This window comes from Aspergillus costaricaensis, assembly GCF_003184835.1.
Source record: "Aspergillus costaricaensis CBS 115574 unplaced genomic scaffold BO79scaffold_12, whole genome shotgun sequence".
Classification (NCBI taxonomy): Eukaryota; Fungi; Ascomycota; class Eurotiomycetes; order Eurotiales; family Aspergillaceae; genus Aspergillus; species Aspergillus costaricensis.
Genome location: NW_020291812.1, coordinates 344510 through 368570, shown reverse-complemented (window position 1 = coordinate 368570; position 24061 = coordinate 344510). Strand labels below are relative to the sequence as shown.

At 49.7% G+C, this 24061-nt stretch overlaps 7 protein-coding genes across 7 annotated transcripts; 3 read left to right on the top strand and 4 right to left on the bottom strand.

Moving 5' to 3' along the window:
• Nucleotides 1-16: 16 nt before the first annotated feature.
• Nucleotides 17-1750, bottom strand: BO79DRAFT_237035 (uncharacterized protein; the record flags this gene model as incomplete). Its single annotated transcript, XM_025684654.1, has 5 exons — nt 17-517; nt 586-1184; nt 1247-1299; nt 1393-1648; nt 1708-1750. The coding sequence occupies 5 exons, from the start codon at nt 1748-1750 to the stop codon at nt 17-19; spliced, it is 1452 nt and encodes a 483-aa protein (XP_025540690.1).
• Nucleotides 1751-5600: 3850 nt separating this feature from the next.
• BO79DRAFT_253953 (uncharacterized protein) lies at nt 5601-6869 on the top strand (the record flags this gene model as incomplete). Its single annotated transcript, XM_025686028.1, has 3 exons — nt 5601-6054; nt 6283-6380; nt 6444-6869. The coding sequence occupies 3 exons, from the start codon at nt 5601-5603 to the stop codon at nt 6867-6869; spliced, it is 978 nt and encodes a 325-aa protein (XP_025540689.1).
• A 1255-nt stretch (nt 6870-8124) lies between these two features.
• Nucleotides 8125-10823, bottom strand: BO79DRAFT_237034 (M3 family metallopeptidase). The gene is made up of 3 exons (XM_025684653.1): nt 9202-10823; nt 8512-9152; nt 8125-8452 (listed from the first exon to the last, which is right to left on the bottom strand). Exons 1-3 carry the CDS (start codon nt 10516-10518, stop codon nt 8260-8262), a joined length of 2151 nt encoding a protein of 716 aa, XP_025540688.1. The 5' UTR covers nt 10519-10823; the 3' UTR covers nt 8125-8259.
• Nucleotides 10824-11221: 398 nt separating this feature from the next.
• BO79DRAFT_193058 (stearoyl-CoA 9-desaturase sdeA) lies at nt 11222-13292 on the bottom strand. Its single transcript, XM_025680947.1, has 2 exons — nt 12639-13292; nt 11222-12578 (listed from the first exon to the last, which is right to left on the bottom strand). Exons 1-2 carry the CDS (start codon nt 12877-12879, stop codon nt 11449-11451), a joined length of 1371 nt encoding a protein of 456 aa, XP_025540687.1. The 5' UTR covers nt 12880-13292; the 3' UTR covers nt 11222-11448.
• Nucleotides 13293-17730: 4438 nt separating this feature from the next.
• BO79DRAFT_244750 (nucleobase:cation symporter-2 family protein) lies at nt 17731-19862 on the top strand. Its single transcript, XM_025685409.1, has 3 exons — nt 17731-18010; nt 18059-18225; nt 18271-19862. The coding sequence occupies exons 1-3, from the start codon at nt 17919-17921 to the stop codon at nt 19758-19760; spliced, it is 1749 nt and encodes a 582-aa protein (XP_025540686.1). The 5' UTR covers nt 17731-17918; the 3' UTR covers nt 19761-19862.
• Nucleotides 19863-20413: 551 nt separating this feature from the next.
• On the top strand, nt 20414-22084 carry BO79DRAFT_263517 (MFS general substrate transporter; the record flags this gene model as incomplete). The annotated part of the gene is made up of 5 exons (XM_025686690.1): nt 20414-20504; nt 20573-20818; nt 20884-21729; nt 21805-21978; nt 22038-22084. The coding sequence occupies 5 exons, from the start codon at nt 20414-20416 to the stop codon at nt 22082-22084; spliced, it is 1404 nt and encodes a 467-aa protein (XP_025540685.1).
• A 940-nt stretch (nt 22085-23024) lies between these two features.
• BO79DRAFT_171309 (ankyrin repeat domain-containing protein) lies at nt 23025-23432 on the bottom strand (the record flags this gene model as incomplete). The annotated part of the gene is made up of 1 exon (XM_025679569.1): nt 23025-23432. A coding segment is annotated over exon 1 (249 nt), but the record flags the coding sequence as incomplete, so codon positions are not given.
• Nucleotides 23433-24061: the final 629 nt, after the last annotated feature.

The window sequence follows — 24061 nt, the reverse complement described above, 5'->3', positions numbered from 1 at the left end:
CCACGTCACCTTTGACCTACTCAAATACCCCTTCCGAATCTTCCTCATCCTGGCTGTCCGCAATCTCCTCTGCCTTTCGCTTCCGCTGGCTTGCAGTATCGGGAGCTGAGTCGGAGTGGACATCTTGTGCCTGCTCTTTCTGTGCTTGAATCTCCTGGGTCTGTATCTTCTGTATGTGCTCTTGTGTGTGCCCTTCGTGCACAGGCTCTTCATGCGCCAATGCTTCAATTACGGGCTCTTCTGGTGCAGGTTGATTTGGCGCAGACTCCTCTTGTGCAGACTCTTCTGATGCGGGCTCTTCTGGTGCAGGGTCTTCGGGTGCAACCTCCTCTTGTGCGGAATCGTCCTGTGCTTGGTAATCTTCAAGCTCTGGCTCTTCCTCCTCCACGGGTTCCTCTTCCATTGGTTCTTCCGGTTCAAGCGCATCTTCATCCTGTGCTTGCTTCTCCCTGACTTGTGCGGCGACGCCATCCTCTTCATTACCTTCGAGCCCCATTGCAACAGCATACAATCCATCCTAGTCGACAAGTCAACACACCTACAGCCAAGCAAAGAATCAACAGAGGAAATCGAAGACGAACTCACATTCGCGACCCGAAAAGGCACTACGGTTGTTTTGTCCCTAACAGTGACAAGCCTCCCATCCCTCTTCATAACCTCCGCAACCCTCACCCATCCGCCATCCCCACCATCCCCAAAATCACCATAAACCCCGATCCGAGCGCGAACGCACGATTCCCACCCTCTTCCACTCAATATGGGAGACAGCGTTGCCCTCACCTGTCCCCGAATTCGGGTATGCGTTTGGTTATTAACCAGGATAGCCAGGTTTGCCCTGCTTGCGAACTTCACCAACTGAGCAGCAAGATCGCTGATCACGTTCCACTTTCGCGTTGTGAGCCATTTCTGGACATCCCTCTGCGCTTGCTGGGGTTGGTTGATATCACTAGGGTTAGGGAAATAAGGAGTGAAAGGGGCAGAGACAGAGTCTATAACAAGGAGAGTTGTGTTTGGGGGTGGAAAAGAGGCAGGTGGATGATGGAAGAGAGAGAGGAGATGAGGAAGCGTGGGGGCACGAATATACGTTAGATTCTCCGTCAAGGACCGGGGAGATGACGGCGACGTGGGAGACTGCGACTCCAGCAGTTTGCGCAGTCGAGGCCTAGGAAGCGGCGATGCCGTATCTTCAACCACCCCAAAGAACAACCGTTAACTCATATCAAACACAAGCAATAGATCAACATACCTATCCAAACAACCCCTTCCCCCCTCCCCAGCGCACCAGCAGTAGCATTTAAGCTGATCGCCGTTCATCAGCACACATATTACAAACCAACTCACCCACTCCACTCAAACCACTAATAGATAGACAAATAAAGAAATAAAACTCACCCCAACATCGTCTTCCCCGCCCCCGGCGGCCCAAACACCTCCGTAACATGACCAACCGGCAACCCCTTGAGCTGTTCTCCTTTTCCCTCAGTAAACTCACGTATTCGCTCATTTGTTGTCGTCGATATCACCGGGGCAGAGATCGCCTCATCCAACGCGACCAGCCCAGTCGGGATGGCCTTTCTGCCTGAGGCAGCATCCGGGAACGCGGTGGACGCGTGCAGGGACTGCGAGGCCGGGAAGGAGATTACGCGGTCTGGTGAGTATTTAGTTTTAGTTCTTCATGAGATTACATGCGTTAGATGGTATACGTACGAGGATCTTGAGTAGATAAAGGAGGAAGGTCTAGGTGGTTCATTTTTGGTGTTGTGTTGGAGTGAGTTGGTGGATAGGTTCACGCGTCACGCACGCGTTTTGGTGGTAATTGATGTGTGTCTATTGTTGGGGATGAGGGTGGGTGGGGGTTCATGGTCGGGGCATTGTTATTTTTTCGTCGAAGAGATGGAAGTAGAGTGCAAATAGATAAAGAGAAGCAATAGAATTGGCAGACTGTTTCTTAGTCTGACTGGGTATGCTGGAGTTGAGGTTGGATTTAAAGTGGTGGTTGATGCATCCATCCATTGACAGTGAGTGGTGTTCCGCTCTTCCTTCCCGGTGGTTCATTTTATCTTGATTATCTAGGCTTTCGGCATCGTATTGGATTTTACTTCATTTGTATGATCACAATGACCAACAAGGACTAAGGAGGAGCTTATTGACTAGATATTCTATATGTATAGTAGTAGTAGGAATAGTGTTTGTGATCTTCCCAGTAACTCTTCAGACTTAATCCTTATCGCGGTTTGCGTATGTCTACTCTAATATTATATGCGAAAAGCATTAGCATTCACAACATGTCGCACAGTACATCATAGGGGCTACAGTAATTCAAAGTTATTTGAATAAACATTCAGAATTCAAGTTGGCTTATGAACATGTCCATAAAATTGCTTCATCAAACGATGACGCAATCGGGTCATGCCTCGTCATACAGGTGTCGAGATTCCCCAACCTATTTGGAATCTCCACCACGCAAATGATGACTTCTGTGAAGGGTTACCGGAAAATTCCAAATAACTTAATACTTCTAACAGTTCAAGGAAGATTCCGGAGCCATGGAAAGTCTCACTTTTCAAGGGAATACCCTGTTGTACGCAGGAAACTTCCCCCGTGGAACTGGTAGCCCAAGGCCCACCCACTCATATATAAACAGCCACGGCCCTGCTACTCATCCAGTCTTCCTTTCATCATCAACAAACACAGTCTGATCAAAGTGTCTAATATATAAACCATCACCAAGCTACAGAGGGGGCGTTCGCCCCCTCAACACTATAAACAACCTATATAATACACAATTCATTACCATGATTTCGCGACAAGAAGAATAGCGAAAAAGAAAGCGGCCCATTCCCATATCATTGGCACTGTGGCTTCGTGGACAAAGTCCAAAAGTCATGGTGATCCGCAATGACTCTTGGCTCTGTTCTGTCCAATTCAAGGTTCTTCGGCTTGAGCTCAATTACTGTGCCAGGCGTGTCCCTGCATCAGTCGTCTCGATGCCGTCTCATCAATGGAATATTTTCCACCATTTGAACCGAAGATGACTGAAGAGAGACATACAGGTGCCTGTGACCAGAGAACTGACCTTCGATGGACATATGGGTCTGTGCTGGGTGGAGAGGCGGAGTTGCGGCACATCGCGCTGTTCTTCAACGTTTCCCTTTGGGGTTGTTGATATATAAAGCTATCAATGAGTTGATGAATGATAGCGAGATGACCGATGATGGGGTGCCCTGGCCCGGTTTGGTCTGGACATTGATCGCATACACATCCCTGATAGCCATCAACCCATTCTTTCCCAGAGGTCACGTACGCGGTATCTAAGTGTTGCTTCGATAGATATAAAGCTATCTTGGACATGAGTGCCTGTGGCAACTAGTACCGAAGAAGGTACGAATTCTTGTGGGTGCTATTTGCCGTAAACTGACACGCCATGGAGTCTCCAGAGTGGAATACGGATATATAGAACTTTACCAGGTTAAAAGAGGCAGACAGAGAATAAGAGGGCGGAGCTATTTGACTGCTTTGTCGATAACCGGGGCCTCAATCTTGCATGGCAAGAAATGCCTAACGAACCGACCCATCTACAACCGTCGTGGTTAGCCGGAGAAATGTCATGGGTAGAGAACATGACGCCTCTATACAAGAGCTAGGAGTATGAAGGAAGAACCACAGAATAAATATCGAAGAGGAACTACTAGTGATTGCGGTGGGAAGCTCCAGGGCAGTGTGAAACTCGGCGAGTTCAGTCGTTGAGAAGCTCCCTGAGATACCTTTCCCAGACCCCATGACTGAAAGAAAACATGCTACAAATGTCTCTCCTACAACAAGCTGTTATTTTGCTACTACCCAGCTTATCCACTACCTCCTCAAGCATCGCTTTTTAATGACTTCTTTCAACCATGCTCGTCACGCAAGACGTCCGAGCCATGCTTGAGTACTTCCACACGATTCCCCGACCTTGAGGGAAAGCCCCTGCAACATCACGAGATGCTTTTCTTCTCGAAAATTGCTTTTGTTCTCGCGAGAGTACAAGCTCATCCCAGAATACTCCATCCCGTCAGCAATACAGTCCAGCTACCCCTTTTCGAATATCATTTTCAAGGTGCAGACAGGACATCAGAGCGATGCCTTTTAAGGAGCGGGTGGATCGTGATATCTTTTCTTTCCATACCACAGCTGACGCTGTATCGACATGCGATTTGCACCACCATTCGCCTCGCTACAATATGATGCTCTCAAAGATTGGGTGTGGGTGTGCTTCTGCACATGCGATGGCCTGTTCTGAAGAACGTCAGCATAGAGATTAAACATAAGATAAGAAGGCAGGGAGACGGACTATTGTGATGGCAGATGCGGGTTTCTTGAATCCTGTGACTCCCGCATCCTTTGTTGCCCTAACCTTCAGATCACTTGTGCAATGTGCGCCGTTCTGGTATCAGGGAATAGCCCTCGAGAGCTTATATACTGAGTCGCTGTTATTCAGACACCATCCTCTCCGGTTGGTTTGCTGCAGTCAGTTGCTATCTGATATCAAGAGCTGGAGAACAAGTGATTTAAGGAGAATACCCACTCTCGACTAATGGGAGTATTGAGCATTATGAGTATAACAATCTTCCCTGAAGTCCGGGCAGTTTTACATCAAGCGGGAGGCTAGTGGCTGGTACATCTTAGGCTGCGTCGCCTGGCTGGCTTATCTCGACACTATTGAGCAGGTGGTCTCGAGCAATCGATGATATTGACAATGTCTGGCAGGAATGTACTGCCTTAGCATCGTATGTTGCGATGCTTAGCCGAGTTTATAAGAGCCTATCGATCAGACGAGCAAGAGTCGTTACTAAGATTGACCCCCAGAGCTGATCTTCGTCGAATACACAACAGCGAATGTCCATGATTTGGGGCTGGCTCTTCGGAATAAACAGCATTGACAAAGTGGCAAGCCATCCAATGAACTCGACAGGCCTCCTCCGGACCGTGGTCCTACTGAAGATGAGGAGTACGCAGAGGAGATGTTTACTCGCACCTTGGTCCCATGTTTCACCCATCAGCGGTACAGAATCGTTTCACTTTGACATTCCCCACCCGGGAGCCTGAGGCTAGTGAGCACGGCAGACTATTGTCAAGTCTGGACATGTTGCCAGTTAAAGGCTTTCATATGTATGTAAAGACACCTTGAATGGTGCGGGGAAACATTACTGGGACAGAATAGGGTCTGCTTGCTGATCCAGGGATTACGACCTACCAAGACACAAAGACTGTCAGGAAAGGAGAAGATCATGGGTCGAGTTACTCTGGTTGATTCAGATCAGGATATCTGTTCCATGACCTTGGCAAACCTTGCCCTGTTTGGCGTTTTTGATGATGCTAAACTCCATTTACTCGTGACTAATAGAAGTATGGTTGAGGAGAAGTGTCAAACCATTGTGCAGGGGCTCGAGATACGGTGTCGGTATAGACTAGTTGGCGTCCATACCAGAGACGGTTACGAATCATAAGTCTCAATTGACACTATTACCTTTCCCTGCCATCCATCAATCCGTTTTGTTCCTCCATACGAGCAGGGCACACGGAAATGAGATGGCCAATTATTCTTTGTTTCGAGTGATAATATGCCCCATTCGAATATTTCGCTCTCAGACTCGGATTCCGAGCCTGAGGTTCCTAGACCCCTGAACACGCTCCATATCATGATCCGAGAGATGTTGTATAAGGTGCGAGAAAACGGGTCCACCATCTCGGCCCTAGAAGCATGGGTTGAGACTGTGGACCCAGAAGCATACAGAAAGGATCCATGGCCTCAGGACCTTATAGACGCCCATGCCCACTACAAGGCGTTAGTCGCGGAGATTAACTCGAAGAGGATGGCTTACAACAATTCTGTTCATTACAGCCTAAAAGAGAAGCTGCGCTACACACTAAAAGTCCAACTAGAACGCCTGACGCAAGAAGAAGTGTCTAATTACAGCCGAAGAGATACCTCGACATTGGGCATCAATATCAATATCAACATCAACATCATCTTGTTGATCCTGGTGATCCATGTCTTCTGGGTCTGGCGTCATAGTACAATCTTTTTCAATACTCTCTCTGGACATCATGAAAGAACAAGACGCACGATCGGGAAATATATCATGTCCGGAAGAATTTCGAGTTCTACTACCATACACAAAAGCTTTCGGACGAACCGAACCTGCTACTCTCTACAACCGGACAGCCCAAAAATGACCCTCCTTGGATAGAATAAAGCTACAACTTCTCGAAGCGGGAATCATCATTGACAAGATCAAGCAGACAAAAATAATGAACAAGCCAGACTCAACGTCCAGACCTACGGCAGCAGGCAAGAAGACGCAAAAACTTTCGAAGCACCATTTGTCAATTCGGAGGCGGTTGGCCCTCTGTTGCTTCCAACTTCATGAAAGTTACTAACTTCCACTCTTTCCGATCTGAAGCTCTCCTTGAGGTCTCTTGTACACTTATCGCAAACCCCCGAGAAGGCTGCAAAGCCGTGTCCCGCGCGTCATGGACCAATTTCCCATTCCTTGGGCCCGTGCCTACAAACCCAGCTGTGGTTCTACATCCGCTGCTTACCGGTGACGGTCAAAGAGCTCATGCATATCCAGAAGGTGCTGTGGAAATATATCTGGGACCCGCGGCCCGGCGGCCCAATTGCGAATGTTCAGGCGATGAGGCCATTTGCAGAAGGGGGACTGGGTGTGATCGACTTCAAGACGATGCAGAAGGCGGAGTCAGGCGTATCTGCAGAGCGGCTGTGGAAAGGGCTGTATCACCGCAAAATTGACTACCCTAAGCTGACAGACCTCTACTGGAAGCTTTTGTTGAATAAAGTAACAACCGGGGAGCGAGAACTCCCATGATTGGAGATTCCTTGCCTCATCTCCCGCTTGCCTCCCTCTGTCAATCGATATTCAACCACAAAGCAATTCTCTTGTCTTCGATAAACGAATAATGACGAAGAAAAAGAGAGAATACTACCCTCTAAGCGAGCAGTGATGCTTTGATGGCCTCAAGTACAAAATGTCTACATTATAACCCCGTCGCAGAAAAAGACACTTTACAACCATTCACTTGTCTTCGATATATATTCTATGATGAAGGAGGAACTTACCACTACCACCGTCTGAACAGCGCCAATACCATGGCAACACCAAGCTCATAACGTCGTTACAGAACAAGCTTACTGCCGAGAAAGGGGTGGCTCGTTCGTCTGTATATACAAAGCATACAAAGAAGACAGCGATCATATGAACGAACTGATCCGCGTGCAGCATACCATCTAGCAAGCAATGCAGAGTCTGTACAATTCAGCGAAAAGGAAAGCAACGTCGCCAATGCATCGCTCGAATCCGCTTCTGAATATACCAGTTTGAGAAGATCAAGATGGATATGAAGGTGGTGCTCTGGTTGATATCACATGATGATATAAGTGTTTCTCTTCTCGGCGTGATGTGGCTCGGTTCGACTTTCGAGAAACATACATGATGGGTTGAGAACAATTAAGCTGTCGCCAAACTCCCCATTCTGTCTTACAAAGGTACTATGCAATTCGGGAATGATAAGAAGACCCTTCAATATGGCGTATCGCTATCATCGTCTGCTCCATACTTGACTGCGAGTGTTACCAATCACGGCTTCTCTGACGCCCTGCCCGTCCGCCCTGGTTGGTGTCTGTATTTGTTGCATACCGACAACAAAACAAGGCTTTGTATGGAGAATTCTTGAAACATCCATTCCCGAACTCATGTACAGTTGATATAAGCTGCACAGAAGAAGGAATCTTTGAGATCTGAACGGATTGTTGCGGTGGTGGTTGGTTACTTGTCTTGTTGATGGCGGTCATAGTATAATAGTGCTGCTGTTGCGAGGGAATTGATTTGGAATTGGAGTGTATTATAGAATGGGAACATAGAGATATAGATATGTGGATTGTCGGTGTTTTGTGTGCTTGGAAGTTAGGAAGTGGGTGTCTTGGTGGTTGGTTGGTGGAAGATTACCTGCCGATGATTGGCTTGGGGCGGAAATACATCGGACTTAAAGTACTACTTCGTTGTGCAGTGGCTTTGCTGCAGTATGAAAAGGATATTTATTCACTCGATGGTGTCCGATTGGTTTGAAAATCATATGTATATATTCAGATTTCTCATTCGAAATAGCCAATGACTATCTCCAACATTATCATCTACAGCAGTTGTTTTATCCAGCCCTTTACTATTATCCAAGTCAGCCGGTTTCATCATCCTCCCAAGTCTAAGCCAATCCCATATCCTTGTAGAAGGCGTCAGTCTTGGGCTCACGGCCCAAGAACTCCGTCAATGTCGTCATCTCATCCTGGCTACCTCCCTTCTCAAGCACCTTGTACCGGTAGCGACGGCCAGCAGTCGGGTTCATGGGGTCGTCCTTGAAGACGGTGTAGAACATGTCGGTCGAGTAGACTTGGGAGCTGTTTTGGGTGTCAGTACTTGGCAGATAATGGTGACGCCGAATACGGGATAGACATACCTCAGGTAACCATAATAACCAGCATCATAGCCACCGATCAAGTGACCAAAGGTGGCTTCGCCGTGCCCCCATTCCTCGCCCAGGCCAAGGCTCTCCGGGCCCTCCATCTGTGTGATCTGCTTGCGCAGGGAGTTGTATGTAGCCGAGATAGGAAGCTCCTTGATCTTCTCATGGCTCTCGGGCTGGTGGACGGTCATGTCGAAGATACCAAAGTGCAGCTGGCGAAGGTTGAACAGGGCATCGTTGACGTGCTTGGTGCGGATGAGGTTCTCGATAACGGAGTCAGGGATCTGCTCCGAGGGGGCTTCCTGGCTACCGGCTTGCTCCTTCCAGGCGGCGAGGTAGTCAGGAGAGAGAGTGGAGTAGTGTTTGCTGAGGGACTTGAGCTGGGATGGGGTCCAGCACCAGTTCTCGAGCATCTGACTGGGTGCTTCGACGAAGTCCCGGACGGTGTTGGTGCCGTGGAAACGGGAGTAGATCGTCTTGGCGACGAGGTCGTGGATGCCATGGCCGAGTTCGTGGAAGAGAGTCACGACTTCGTCGTGCTTGAGCAAGCTGGGCTTCTTGGGAGTCGGCTTGGTGAAGTTGCACACCAGTGCAGTGGCCGGGTAGCGGCGGTTGCCCTCCGCGTCGATGAAACCCTATAGATGTTAGTAAATGTTGTTATTTTGCGCTGTGTAGAGTGCCTACCGGCTGCAAGTTGAAGTTGGCAGCGTGACCGTACTTGCCGGTCCGGGGGAAGAGATCCAAGTACAGATAGCCGACGAAGCCGCTGCCCTCACCCTCATCGTTCCAGACGCTGAAGATCTGGACGTCCTCGTGCCAGACAATGTCGCTGCCCTTACCGGTGGGGGCCACCTTCTCCCGGTCCTCACCAGTGATCTCCACAAAGACGAGACCGAAAAGCTCTTCGAAGATCTTCAGCATGCCCTCAATGGTGGTCTGGAGAGGGAAGTACTCGGCAATGAGCTGCTGGTCCAAGGAGTAGTCCTTCTCCAGCATAAGACGGTCGTAGAATCTGTGGTCCCACAGGTAGTAGTGGCCATCGAACTTCTCTCCACGGGACTCCAAGTCGGACTTCTTGAATTCGAGCAGGCTCTTGATCTCCTTCTGTCCACCGGCCGTCAAACGAGACCGCAGGTCACCCAGGAAGGTGTTGACCGTCTCCGGGGTCTTGGCCATCTTGTCCTCAATGCGGAATGCCGCGTGGTTCGGGTAACCGAGCAGACGAGCGGCCTCATCACGTAGGATGATGGCCTCACGGAAAAGAGGCACGTTCTGGTTGCACTTGTTCTCGTTCTGGATCATGACCTGCTTACGGGTCTCGGGGTTCTTGGCGTACTTCATGGTCGGGAAGAGGTCGGGGTACTTGAAGGTCAGCCAGAGCTTGCCCTCGTGCTCACCCTCACCCTTCTTCAACCCAGCCAGGACATCCTCGGGAACACCATCGAGCTCTTCGCGGGTGAACCAGAGTCCTTCGTTCTCCTCGTTCAAGTTCTTCTGGAACTCAATGCTAATCTGACTGAGACGCTTCTTGATCTCCTTGAACCGGTCACGCTTGGGACCAGCCGGGAGACCCAAGCCATTGCGGATGAAATCCTTGTGTTCCTTCTCCAACAGACGGCGAGACTCGGGGTCAAGAGACTCGTTCTTCTTAAGCACGGCGTCGACGAGCTGGAACACATCCTCGCGCATGGCAGCTTCAATGAAGAACTCATCCATCAGCTCCTCCGCCTTGGACGATGCATCCCGCAGCTCTTGTTGGGTGGACACGGCCTGGTAGAAGCCGAGAATGTGCGATTCGAGGGACATGACGTTCTCATCCTGGGCCAAGGGCTTCACGACAGCGTTGAATGTAGCCGTGTCGGGCTTGACGGTAGCCACGACGTCATCCTGAACTTTGCGGGAGGCTTCAATGAGTCGCTTGGCGTCATCGACAATGGATTGAGCAGTTGCGGTGAAGACGGGGGGAGCCTGAGGAGGGCGGCGGAGGTGTTCGGGGGCCATGCTGGCAGTTGTGAGGGATTTGCGAAGGTTTGTCAAAGCTGAATGGGAGGTTAAAGGAAGTCGAGAGCCGCGGAAATGGCCCAAGACCGAGGAAAGTCTGAAGGCGGGAGAGGAAAGGCGAAGCGGGGGAGCCACGGTGACGAGGAGAACGCCCAAGAGAAGGACGAGGAAGGCGGGTAGATAAAAGGTGTGACAGAGAGGGGAGCGAATGGTGACGGTAGGAGGGGCACAGGTGGTGAAAGGCGGGGTGCTAAGCAAGCTACTGCAATGGAAGAAGCGGATCAATACGTGGCTCGACAGTGGACACTCTTGGGGGGGAGGAGCTGTTTGGTGATGCAGAAGTGCAGCTGAGCTGGTCCCGGCGGAGCCTGCAGTCTGGCCGATCATGTGTTTTCCCTCTCCTCCACCACTAACTAATCTCTCCCCCGTCTTCCTCTTTTCTCTTTGTTTGGACTCCACACTTCCTCCTGTCTGGTTCCCTATTCTTCGATCTTTCGATCATGTTCTCATGACGAAGCTATGGCCCTTTTGACATCCCGATCCACTCTACGTCTGCCGGGTCCAGGGTTTCTATGTCCACTTCTACAGATCTATTACGTAGCTACAAGAGCTTAAAGATCCTACAGGCAACTGTTCATAAATATGTGATCACACTTTGGATATCTGGATTCTATGCAGGATTTCAACAATCGATGTTCCTCGTCACATCTCGTCGCTTTTTTTCAAATGAAATAGGTAAACCCGCGTCGACTCAAACTCGCTCCGTCGACATAAAAAAAGTAGGCCAACTCCAACAACGCCATACACACGAAAGAATGAACGCCCCGAGTGCTAAATTAAAAGACGAAGGATCGTCGGAGTGGGAAACACAGCGTATTCGCAAATGGTACATCAGAATATAAGGCGAAAGGGTCATGGACATTGCGCCGCTCACGCAGCGTCGGCAGTGGGGATGGGCTCGGGGATCTTGGTGACCTGCTCACCAGCCCGGATCACCCGCTGGCCGGCATCGTCACGAACATACCCGGCGCCCTCCTTCTGGGCCCGCTTCCAGATCTCTACCTCACAACCACCGCGGATCACACCCACACGCATGGTCGAAAGAAGGTTGTGGGCAGCGTTGGAGTGGTAGTACACACCACCGTTGAACATGGCAGTAGCGTCCTTGCCAATACCAGAGTTGATCATGGCCTTGCCACCAGGGTGGTCCTTGATGAAGTCGGTCACATCGTGAACGACACCCGCAATAGCAACGAGACCACGGCCGTTCTTAGCCTGCTCGACATAGTCGTCCCATTCCATAACGGGCAGCTGGTCGAGAGGGGTACCCCAGTCGAGACGGGAACGCTTCTGGTCAAGCTTCTTCTGAAGCTGCTGGACACGACCCTTCTCGATCTCGTTGGCACGGAACTTCTTCAGGTCGTAGGCCAGACCAAGCTGCTTCCAGGCCCAGATGCTCCACTTGGTAGGGTCGTACTGGTGCCACTCGATAGCGTTACGGTAGTCGGAGGGGAACTCGTGGTGGAAGTTGTGGTATCCCTCGCCGAGAGTGACAAGAGCAGTAATGACGTGGTCACGGGGAGAGTTGCGGTCGTCGAAAGGCTGGTCACCGAGCCAGTGGGCCAGAGAGTTGACGCAGAAAGTGGCCTGCTGGACGAAGAAGATACGCAGGATACCAGCGTAGACGAAACCACCCCACCAGTCACCCCAGCCAAGACCGGACACGAGCATGGGAACAATCAGACCCATGGTGAAAACGACCTTGAGGTAGTTGCGGTGCTGCCAAACGACAACAGGGTCTTCGTTGAGATCGGAGATATCGGTGCGGCCGATACGCTTGGGGTTCTGCTTCATGACCATCCATCCCAGGTGAGAGTAGAGCAGACCCTTGCGGACGGAGTAAGGGTCCTTGTCGGTATCGGTATAACGGTGGTGAGCGCGGTGATCACGCGCCCACCAGCGGATGGAACCTTCGACGGCACCACCACCAACGGCGGCGAGCCAGATACGGAGAGGAAGACGAGCAGAGTAGGAGCAGTGAGCCCAGAGACGATGGTATCCTGGTGGCAAATTCTGTCAGTATTTCTTATCAGTGTTACCTTTCAATGGGGCAAACTAACCTGCGGTGATACCGAGACCAGTGAAGAAGTAATAGATGACGGCCCAGATAGCAGTCTTGACCTGCAAGGGCACCCAAAGGGCCTGGACACAGCCGTACACGGGGATACCGATGATGAGGAAGACGTTCAGCCAGTTGACATGCTTGTACCAGTTGCCGCGTGTCATGACAGTGTCGGCAATGTGGACCTTCTTGGGGTCAGCGGCGCGAGGCCGGGAGGCGTCTGCTGGCTTTGCAGACATGGTGATGTCCTTCGTGTGTATGTCGACCCCTGCAGTATGGTTCGGATGAGGAGGAGAAGGATGCGTGCGGGAGAGGGTGGGTTTAAAGGAAAGGGCCAGAGGCGAGCGATAAAAAAGAGACGGAGAAAAAGGGTGGGGAATGCAATCGAAAGGCCGAAGAAGTAAGCCGGCAGATCTGAGCCAGTGAAGGAGGGAAAATTCGGAGGCAGTTGAACTCTACCAGGGTCCACCGGCGGATGATGGTTGGGGAAAAGCAAGGCGGACAATCAATAATAATGATGCGACTATGAGGACACGCGCGTGGAATAAGTAAAGAAGGGTGGCCTGACGGCAAGCTCACTGGTAGATCAGTGAAGTAATCATAAGATCCCGAGGTCCCAAAGTGGTCGAGGGTTTCAACAGACACAAGGAAGGAGAGGGAAGAGGATCAATACTACTATCCAGGCACGTCTGGAAGGTGTCCGGATCGCAGAGTGTATCCGCGATGGCAAATGGCCGGAGTATCTCCAACCATACAGCGCCGCCTGTTCATCCAACTAAGCTTGTTGGGCCACTTCTGATTCGATGGTGCTGCCCGGCCAGAAACTGCCATTTTGGGTAAGGCCGGGAGTGGTCCACCAATCAAGATGGTTCAACCATTCGTTGAATCCCCAACGTTTTTTGCCCCTTGATCGCTCTGTGTGGCTGGTGCCATGCCTCGGGTGGCTTGACCCGTGGCTCTCCATCCCGAATTGGATTTCGGGACGGTTTCTTTTTCCGCATCAGAGTATCGCCTGCACGGAGTGGCACAACTCCGTCTAACTTCAAGAGTTGAGCATATGTCCCCATCTCTTTCAAAGCTGATCCTAATTCTGGAGCATTGAAACATTGGAGTCTTTGCTTATGCGGTGGCCACACTAACGCAATCTAGTGCTATAATCAGCATGTCTTGGATCACTCATTGGTCCACTCGCTCAGACTTTTCCGCTGAAGGCAGCCCTATGAGTGGACATTATTGCCACCGGCCGAGTTTGAAACGCCAAAGTCAGTTTTGGCATGACTGCGAGCCGCAAGCTCCTCGGCACAAACTCTTCCCGGGTGCTCCGTTGATGCTCTTCAGAGTCCGTAGAAAATCTGATGATCGTCGCCACATGATTCAGGCATGCATTCTCCCCAACACTTTTCATCTCACATCATTCGACAACTGTTCACCACGTGACACATGTGACATTCCTCCCATTAACTTTTATCGCCTCAGGCAACCACATGATCCAAGCTCGGTTGGGACATGCCAACCCATCCAAGCAAGGCGTCCCACACACCGCAAGTCTTGAAATCATTCCCCAGACAAGGGATCGATTTCACTGGATCCCCACGTTATCAGATGGCCCCAGTGGCATTGAATCAAAGTTATGGACCGGGGCCATTACAGCTCCGTTGAACACGTCGTGCCACTTTCATCTGGTTGGGACAGATCTCGTCCACACCCTATGGTTTGAGCAAAATTTGAGATCATTTTTCACTAACCGCCAATAAAATCATCAATAATTGGGAAAGTCTTTGATTTGTCCAACAGGTTGTTAAACAGCGCATTGCGTGAGATTTGGCTGTTGCTTTTCCTAGAATTGAGTCTGTAGATCTCTTGCGCTTCACTCGGTCCGGAGTATGGATAGACCGAGGTATTTATTTGAGACGGTGAGAGCAAAATACTATTTCACGACTCATTAGAACCACACCCATAAGCATGGCGATCAATTAGTAGGCATTGTTGATCAACATAGTTTATTGATAGTCACATAATGTTCTATTGATGTGGGTGTACTCCAGTTGGATATATGGACTAGTATGCAAAGACATCCCAAATAGTGAGGTAGATCACCGATCAATTCTATCTGGCAGCTTCAAACTGCTAGATTCAATCCCCTCGCCAGTGGCACATGACATTACTCTGTAGGAGCAATGCTAATTCTGCTCAGGGGCCTTGAGGGGCAAAAATGTAGTTGCAGTGCATACCGGGTACATTTCGAATCCTACTACTTAGTTGTTCGACCAACATAAAAGGAATATATAATATGCCATTTTCCATATATACAACACCAACTACCAATACTTCGATCGCTGAACGCCGTGTCTACTTATTACTACATATACGTCTGCTAGTACTAGTCTTTATTCCATGATTATATGACGCATAATAGTATTAATATACACTCACTACTCCATCCTCCCACGTCTATCAAGCTCAAGAGTAATGACCTAAAATCTGTTCGAATACTATACTTAGAAGCTGTACTATAATCTCACGGGCAGTCCATTAATATGGATATCGCACCAATGACTGAACACAATAATTATTAGTCTAGAATTGCATCACAGCTCTCCCGAAGATGACTGGTCGACTGTTCCAAGTCTACCTCTGCCTACACACTTCAAAAACAATGTCGCAGATAACTATAGAACCAGAAGCACTACATCCCATAGTCCAATCTACAGCTTCCAAGCCCTTCATCAACCTCACATCCCCATGACAAATCCCCAAACCATCAAAATATACACCCACCTTTTATCCAACCCCATTACTCACTCGACCTACTCTACACACCTCCCCTCCGAAATCACCCGCAACGTAGAATGAAAAGCATCCATCCACCCGGCCCTTGCCGATCCGAGGTTGACAAGTGGCCAAGAAGACGTGGTTCGGACTGACGGACCGGCTCCACTAGTAACTCTAGCCCCTTCCGTTTCCCCACGGCTAGATAGAACTAGACAATGCTCAGCCTCTTGCCGATCGAGGATCGTGTCGGAGAGTAAGGTTCCGAGAAACGGAGAATAATTATTATCGGATCATAGTAAGGGTGTTAGTGGAGGTATTTGTCACTGAATATAGACTATTTAAGGTTGCGCTTGATAGTTACGGAGTATGGGTATTTCCGTATGCCGGGGGGTTATGCTGAGATGTGATGACTGTAAAAGAGCATTGTCTGGAGTGGGGATTTATGCGTAGGAAGTGTGACTGGGCATTGAGGTTTAGTCTCTGATAGATGGGGTATATAATGCTGGGCTCTCTTCCTGCTAGGAAGTCATTGTGACAGACTCACTTCAACTTTTCGTTCGGCAACTCCAGGGGTGGGTGGATAGCTGGTTCTTTATGACTAGTGTATACCTATTTGGTCGATTCGGGATATGCCTTATTGATATACTTCAACCTCATCATGATTTCTAGATTATGTGATTCAAATATTCATTCAGAACATAAGCATGACGTTCAATCTAGATCTACATTCTTGGTGAAAGAAAGAAGGACATCTGTGGGAAAGGCATAACCGTTCGAACTTTGTTATTTTCCTTTAATTGATACTAATCATAGCGTCCACGTTGTATAAATACTATCTATTGACTGTTAGATCTGAATTTGCATCTGTGCATAATTTATAAACACGAGTCCAAATCATTTTGTTGACCATCGACCTTGATGCTCCGGAAAATTGAACCAAACTAATATTGAGTGGTCATAATAATGTGTTTATCAAACTTTTATAATATATATATATATGTAATATCTCAACAAAGGCAATGAGAAAGTATGCTATTACCAACTAGTCAGCAACATGGAATCAGGACTTTAAGGGAAAACCGGATCCGACAATTATGTGACAGCTCTTAGCGAAAGCGTCAGGATAGTTATAGCAACGGCCATGAACTTGCTCCACAGATTATGGAGTCTGATGTGTCAAAGAATTCCACCAGGCTAGCAATTACTACGAACTATCGAGCTAGCTGCATAGCGGGCATTCAGTGCATCGTGGCTTGTCCTAGAAGAGTCTAGGAGACGGTTGAAAGCGTTCATATACAGTTATTAGCTACATTCATCGCAATCAGCCTCACATACTACTAGTAAGAGCTATTAGTCAAAACAAATAGTACACCTTGACAGCGATAGTAGAGTTACATTCATATAAAGTATTTAATACAAGATCATGCAAGACACAAAAAGATGCGAAGGATTCAATCCTCCATTGTTTTATAGCGAACGCAGATCCAACATTTCTTTCATTCCTACTGTGGAGACAAGATGAGAAGGGTTTGATGCTCGCATTATCTGAAGACACCAGCATTCAAATTTATCGTTCAATTCGTGTTTACATCCATACTATCTGGAATAATGCTCTTCACAGAACTACAGGTACAATTTAAACTACTGCTACGCTGTTAGTCACGGGCAGCAGTCAAGGTTACGATAAAGTTGGGCCTGATTGAATCTATGACTAATGGATTGCCGCATTGGGGTTGGTGTTCCCCGGACTGCAACCCGGCGAAAGAAGCATCGTCGGCCCTTCAATTCTCCCCCTTATGCACGTTTGCCTTTAGCTTATATCAGTCCGATCATCTCCCCCCCAGTCCTCCCACGTTCTGGATGAGTTCTACTCCGGCCTCATCGGGTTCGTCAGTGCAAGACCCATCGGCCACCGGCTATCAGGGGGGAGACGCAAGAGATGGATTTCGGCGGAACCCGATCTGGGGACTGATAAGCGGCCGGGGAGGTTACATGAGGGCAGCGTGTCAGCCGTCCGTTCTTATCGGAGGGCCCACAGTTGAAGCCTGGATGAGAACAGCGTAATCGCCAGAGGAACCAGTCATCGCTAGCGCTGCCCCGGTCTGCTGCAGGTTGCAGCTCGCTTGGAAATTAGCTCGCGTGTCTGCCACGCCGGTGCCCAGAGATAACCACTGCCTACCATTATTCGATTGATTCATCCATCATCTTCGCCACTGATAGCTGTATCATCCACGCCCGGTCCGAGCTTCAGTCATCCCGATTCATCTTCGAGCTCACGGAAGATGGTTCATGTATATAGACGCCTCGCCCGTCGATGTTTGGAATGGTCTTAGTCTATTCCCCAGATCCAACTAGCCATTGCTAAGAACCGACCCCTCACTCCACTCGGACTACTTCATCTGGGTCCATATTTTAACATCGAGATATCTTCCATTCGTCCGCAACTCATCGAGTTTCATCTACACTTCTACGTCAACATCTGTTACACATTAGTCTCCCTCACACAATGGACGGTCCTGACCAGATAGGCCCGGACTACCGGCCTAAGCGGACTTGGAATGACGTCGGCCGCCGCTTGGTCAAAACCTTCACCACAAGGTTGGTCATGGAACATCGTTAACCAGTAGACGCGCTAATACGTTGCAGAGAGGGCCTCATTGGAGACTATGATTACGCCTACTTGTTCACTCCGAATATCCCCTTCATCACAAAGAAACGAAGCTCTGCACCATTCTTCGGGCTCGAAGACAATGTACCTATCGTATTAGCTATGCTGCTTGGACTACAACATGCACTGGCAATGCTGGGTGGCAGTGAGTTAGATCCTCTCTGAATCCTGACTAGTGCTGACTCGTCAGTTATTTCACCTCCTATCTTGATCGGAGGCACATCTGGTGCCAACTTCGGAACAGAAGACTACCAATACCTCGTCTCAACGTCCCTCATCGCTTCCGGTATCTTGTCCGCCATTCAGATGTTCCGTTTCCACATCTACGGAACGAAATACTACATTGGTACTGGCTTGACTTCAGTGGTGGGAATCTCCTTTGCTACAATCACCGTCGCAACCGGTGGTTTCGAACAAATGTACTCCAGTGGATACTGCCCGACCGCCGAGGACGGAACCAAGCTGCCCTGCCCTAAGGGTTATGGCGCTCTACTGGGAACATCGTGCTTGTGTGCGCTTCTCGAGATTGGCCTTTCCTTCATGAGCCCTAAAATTCTGAGACGTGTCTTTCCTCCCCTCGTCACTGGTCCCACTGTTCTCCTGATTGGAGCCAGTCTTATCGAATCCGCTTTCCAGGACTGGGCAGGTGGCTCTGGAACCTGCTCCGAGAATCCCGGAAACGGTGCCTTGTGTCCTAGCGCGGACGCACCGCATGCTCTGCCTTGGGGAAGTGCGGAGTTTATCGGTCTCGGATTTCTGGTATATGTCTCGATCATTCTCTGTGAGCGGTTTGGAGCGCCTATCATGCGATCTTGCTCGGTCGTGGTGGGATTGTTGGTAGGATGTATCGTGGCGGCTGCCTGCGGATACTTTGATCGATCGGGCATCGACGCTGCGCCGGTGGCCTCCTTTATCTGGGTGAAGACATTCCCGCTGACCATCTACCCGCCCATGATCCTTCCACTGCTGGCAGTGTACATTGTGGTCATGATGGAATCGATTGGTGACATTACCGCTACTTGCGACGTATCCCAGGTCGAAGTTGAAGGCCCCACCTTCGACTCGCGTATTCAGGGTGGTGTTCTTGGTAACGGTCTCACCAGTGTGCTGGCCGGCCTCATGACCATGACGCCGATGTCGGTGTTTGCCCAGAACAACGGTGTCATCGCGCTGACCAAGTGCGCCAACCGCACAGCTGGTTACTGCTGCTGCTTCTTCCTGATCATTATGGGAATCTTCGCCAAATTTGCCGCGGCACTGGTTGCCATTCCCAATAGTGTTCTTGGTGGCATGACGACGTTCCTCTTCTCCTCTGTGGCGATTTCCGGTGTTCGCATTATCACCAATGTTCAATTCACTCGTCGCAACCGATTCATCCTGACCGCTTCGTTTGCAGTTGGTATGGGCGCCACCCTGGTATCCGACTGGTTCGACTACGTCTTTACCTACAGTGGTAACAACCGTGGCTTGACAGGATTGCTGGATGCTATTGATCTGGTGATGGAGAACGGGTTCGCCATCACCGCTCTGATCGGGCTGATCCTCAATTTGATCCTTCCGGAGGACCCAGAGGAGGAGGCGGCGATTCTGGAGGCCCGGGGTGATTACCGACGAAGCGAGGAGGTGATGACATCGAGGGAGAGCACGCAGTACACCAAGGGCGAGCCCTCGAGTGTTTAATCCTGTTTTCTAGTTTGTTTGATTTTGATTGGCGATATGGTTATATTTGGATACCCTGACCTAGACGGTCATTTGATTTAATACGACAATTTTATTATCGAGACATTTCCGTACCTAGTAGAAGCGACGCGAAGGGCTAAGCAGTAGTGCTATTTCCTTGTACCCGAGTCCCGAGATTCTATTTCCTGCCGGACTTTCTTCAAGTGTCCACGTGGTATTCAAATATTGCAGCACTGCATTCCCGCTCAACATGATTGGTGCTTGCTTTCCGGCTGGGATGCTGGTCAATGAGCAGACACAAACTTGGTTGAATCTGGACAGGGAGTTTAGGCAAAACAAATAAGAAACAATAATACACATTGTCTTCCCCAACCATCGACCGGAATCATTGCGATTAAGTTGGCCAGACCGAGTACAAATAGATACTCCGACCCCCTCCTGTCTTTGGGTGATCTCACGCGCAATGTTGTTCCTGCGCCTGCCGATCATCGCAAGGCACATTGATCATGGGTGCCCTGCATTCTTCTGCGTGGATTGTGGCGCGCACCCACCCTGAGTCAACTCAATCAACATAACGTCTACGTCTCGTCCATAATCTCAAAAGAGACAGGATGTCTTGACCTGAAACCTGCGTGTCGACCTCTACAGGCAATATGGATGTGTCCACAAAACGCCCAATCACCCAGGGATGGAGATCTTCCAGCCAGTTCGTCATCGTCACTGCGTGCCTGGCCATGTTTACTGGTACAAAGACACACCCGCCTACTCTAGCCGACGACTGTTTCATATCCACTAATTAAGCTAGTGAATAGAATCGCTATTAGCCGGTTTCCCCGTACCTATGCTCCCGTATATGCTAGAAGAGCGCCTTCACAACGATCCCTCCCAAACCACTAGCACCACCAACAGCCTACTCAGTTTACAAGGCCTGGCGGCAATCCTCGCTGCCCCTTCTTGCGCGGCTCTGTTCGATACGATCTCGAACCAGAAGATCCCACTATACTTGGCACTTGTGCTTTGTCTGGCTGGAACTGCGCTGTTTGCAATCACCACCACATGTACCCGTCACCCCAGCCATGTTATATACTTCCTGCTCTTGATGCTAATAGTGTTGATGATCCAGCATGGGTGCTATACTTGGGCAGGATTCTACAGGCAGTAGCTGCCTCGGCTGCATGGCTCGCGTGCACGACCATGCTCACCGAGGTCGCGGGTAGTGCACGAGCTGGGGCAATGTTGGGACTGAGCATGTCTTTTTCAACGTTGGGAACGGTCAGCGGACCGATGTTTGGGGGCGTTCTATTAGGCTGGTTCGGATACTGGCCAGCTTGGTCCCTACCAATGACTCTGCTGATCCTCGACATGATTGCACGCTTCGTTATGATTCAGCCTGACTATCATCTACTTGATTCGCAGTCTCCAATCAGACTGGAAAACCGCAGCAAGCTATGTCAAAATGTCCCGGAAGCGTCCCCCTTCCTGCCCCAATCACCTTCATTAGACCTCGATACCACAACGAAGGCGGAGTTCGACAGCACTGCAACCACAGAATATCGCAACTACTACACGGTAATGCTCCAAGACGTTGGAATGTGGGCAGCCGTTCTAAACACCATGTCCCAAGCCGCACTCCGGACAGCATTCAACGCCACTCTACCTGTGTATCTTCGAGATACATTTGACTGGGGCCCATCATCCGTCGGGGCGATATTCTTTGCCCTCCAAGTCCCAGTCATCTTTTTGCCTCCCCTATTTGGCCATCTCCGAGATCGTGTCGGTATTCGATACCCAACGGCAATCGGTTGGGCTCTTCTTTGCCCGTTGATGTGTTACTTAGGTGTACCTGGCAGGGATGTCTCTCAGGCTAGTGGGAGCCGGACAGATGATAAAGTAGCCTTTATTGTATGTATATGTGCTATCGGTTTAGTGATGTCGTCGGTTCAAGGTGCCGGGTCGTTTCATATGAGGTGTAGGTCATAATCCCAAATCTTATATTTAACAAGCGAGGAACGAAATTTGCATGTTGAATGCTAACGATGAATAGACCTCCTAGAGGAAGTCGAAAAAGATACTCCCACCTTGTTTGGCCCCAATGGTGGGCGCGCGAGGTGCTTCGCGCTGGTGTCTATCTCGTTTAATGTCGGTTTGATGCTGGGCCCGGTCGTCACTGGGTTCCTGTTCGAGAGTGCAGGATACTATTATATGAATATTGCTCTGGGTAGGTCATGGCTTGAAGATATTGTCTATATTTGCAGGGACTAATAGTTTGTACTCTAGGTGTTGCCTGCTTGGGGGTAGCGGTGGTGACGTTTATGTTCTGCTGATTGAGATGTGCCTGGTATTTAGGTGGGATTATCACTTAGTAGAGCGTATGCCAACTGTATTTGCCTTTGTTATAATATGCACGTCCAGAACAATATAGGAGTAAATGAAGTTCGAGCAGAACACTACTAATACAACTCTAGAAGAATTATTACGACGTCTGGGTCTCACTCGCACCAGTCCCCGAGGGCTAATAGCGAAGCATTACTTGTTATTATTAATACTCTCTGTCAATACATTATGTCTTTCCTATTCACCAAGCACATACGACCACAGGGTGTGGAAAATAGGGCTTCCCGTCCGCTCAGCCGTACTCAAGCCACACGCCGGGAGGTTAGTAGTTGGGTGGGTGACCACCAGCGAATCCCTTCTGTTGTATGTAATTTTCTTTTCTTTTTCTTTTTTGGTTACTAACATGACTGTTGACCTTACTTACAACTATCAACATCTGCCAGTTAGTCCTTCAACGGTGGTGCATTGACAGACGTACCTCCGCTGACACGCCAAGAGTTCGAGTGATTCCGTTCAAGACGGGTCCGATAATCTCCAATGACCCCGAAAAAACGCTGCCAAGGAAGTTATTGCGCCCGAGAGATGATACTGAATGTTGCGGTAAAAAGTCGTAGTAGAAAATCGTTAGTGGGTATACTCGAATTGTATCCTATTATCCGGTGGGGGTAGCAATTAGTAGACCGCATATCGTAAGCTGTATTCGCCGTTACGATACTATACACAGCTAGAACAAGATTTTTGATTTGATTTTATAGGTAGCCCGAAACGGCGTTTTAGTGCTTGCTTAATTATCACCATCTCACCGGATTATCGAGTCCTCACTCAGTCCGACGCTTCTTTCAATCTCTGCAACAGCCTCTCTATCCTCTCATCGTCCCAGTCCTCCGAGAAGCGCCTACAATACGAAATGGCTTCATCCCTCGCCAAAAAAGCCATGGCCACCGGGGTATTCGCTCCGTCGTCCTGAGACTTCACATTTACCAGGGCTCCCCGGTCGAGGAGAGCTTCGGTCGTCTCCCAGTTGCCACTATCTGCTGCCCAATGCAGTGGCGTGCGACCGTTGTCATCTGTGGCGTTGATGTCCGCGCCAGCTTCAAGTAATATTCCAAGATTCTCTGGGGTGCCCCTCGATGCAGCCGAATGGATTGGTAGACTGCCGTTCAAAAGCCTTGCATTCATGTCCGCACCGTGTTTGTGGAGAAGTGACCTGAGTCCGTCTGACGTGCGACAGGCAGCCGCAGCATGCAAGGCACTGAAGCCTTCCGAGTCCTGATCATCTAATCTTGAACCCGCCTTCAAGAGCGAGTCGATGATTTCGGTGTTACCATTCTCTGCTGCAACGAGGAGGGGAAATGATGGCTTTCCTTCCTCCACAATTGTGCCTCTCTGGTTTGGATCGGCACCTCTATCTAGCAGCGTACGAATAAGTTCAATATTTTGATCTCCTACCGCATACAAAAGAGGTGTGCCAACGGTGTCGGGCGAATCTGGTGTGACCATCGCGCCATGTCGCATGAGGAGGTCGGCTATATCTCGATTGTTTGCTTTGACAGCTAGTGTCAGTGCCGTTTCACATATTGGTTCAGGTGGCCAGCGGCGATGATTCTCATATAAACGGTATGATCCAGTGAAACGGCGCTCTTCGGCTGCCTGGGGGTAGGCATTAACGTCAGCTCCACGATGGATCAACAGCTCCACAATGAGTGGACGAGTGGCGGCAACAGCATCAAGCAGAGGTGGGGTGTCTTCAGGCCCCGGATTGAGCTGATCCTGCAGTCCGTTGTCGAGTAGATATGTTACCATTGAGACTGAACCACCCCATGCGGCCGCCCCCAACATGGATGTCTCATCATCTGGCTCTTGGCGATGAATATCTGCTCCTCTATCGATAAGGAACTGGAAAGCCCGAAGGTCGGCACCCCGAACAGCATCTCGTAAGCTTCGATGCGTATCTGCTCCGTTCTGCA

What these genes read in the sequence shown, in the direction of transcription:
- BO79DRAFT_193058 (XM_025680947.1), bottom strand. Translation starts at nt 12,879, where the DNA reads ATGTCTGCAAAGCCAGCAGACGCCTCCCGGCCTCGCGCCGCTGACCCC. An exon ending in TGGTCTCGGTATCACCGCAG is followed by an intron (nt 12,579 to 12,638) that starts GTTAGTTTGCCC and finishes ATTTGCCACCAG; the next exon opens with GATACCATCGTCTCTGGGCT.
- BO79DRAFT_244750 (XM_025685409.1), top strand. Translation starts at nt 17,919, where the DNA reads ATGGACGGTCCTGACCAGATAGGCCCGGACTACCGGCCTAAGCGGACT. An exon ending in GTCAAAACCTTCACCACAAG is followed by an intron (nt 18,011 to 18,058) that starts GTTGGTCATGGA and finishes AATACGTTGCAG; the next exon opens with AGAGGGCCTCATTGGAGACT. An exon ending in ACTGGCAATGCTGGGTGGCA is followed by an intron (nt 18,226 to 18,270) that starts GTGAGTTAGATC and finishes CTGACTCGTCAG; the next exon opens with TTATTTCACCTCCTATCTTG.
- BO79DRAFT_237034 (XM_025684653.1), bottom strand. Translation starts at nt 10,518, where the DNA reads ATGGCCCCCGAACACCTCCGCCGCCCTCCTCAGGCTCCCCCCGTCTTC. An exon ending in CCAACTTCAACTTGCAGCCG is followed by an intron (nt 9,153 to 9,201) that starts GTAGGCACTCTA and finishes TAACATCTATAG; the next exon opens with GGTTTCATCGACGCGGAGGG. An exon ending in GGTTATTATGGTTACCTGAG is followed by an intron (nt 8,453 to 8,511) that starts GTATGTCTATCC and finishes CACCCAAAACAG; the next exon opens with CTCCCAAGTCTACTCGACCG.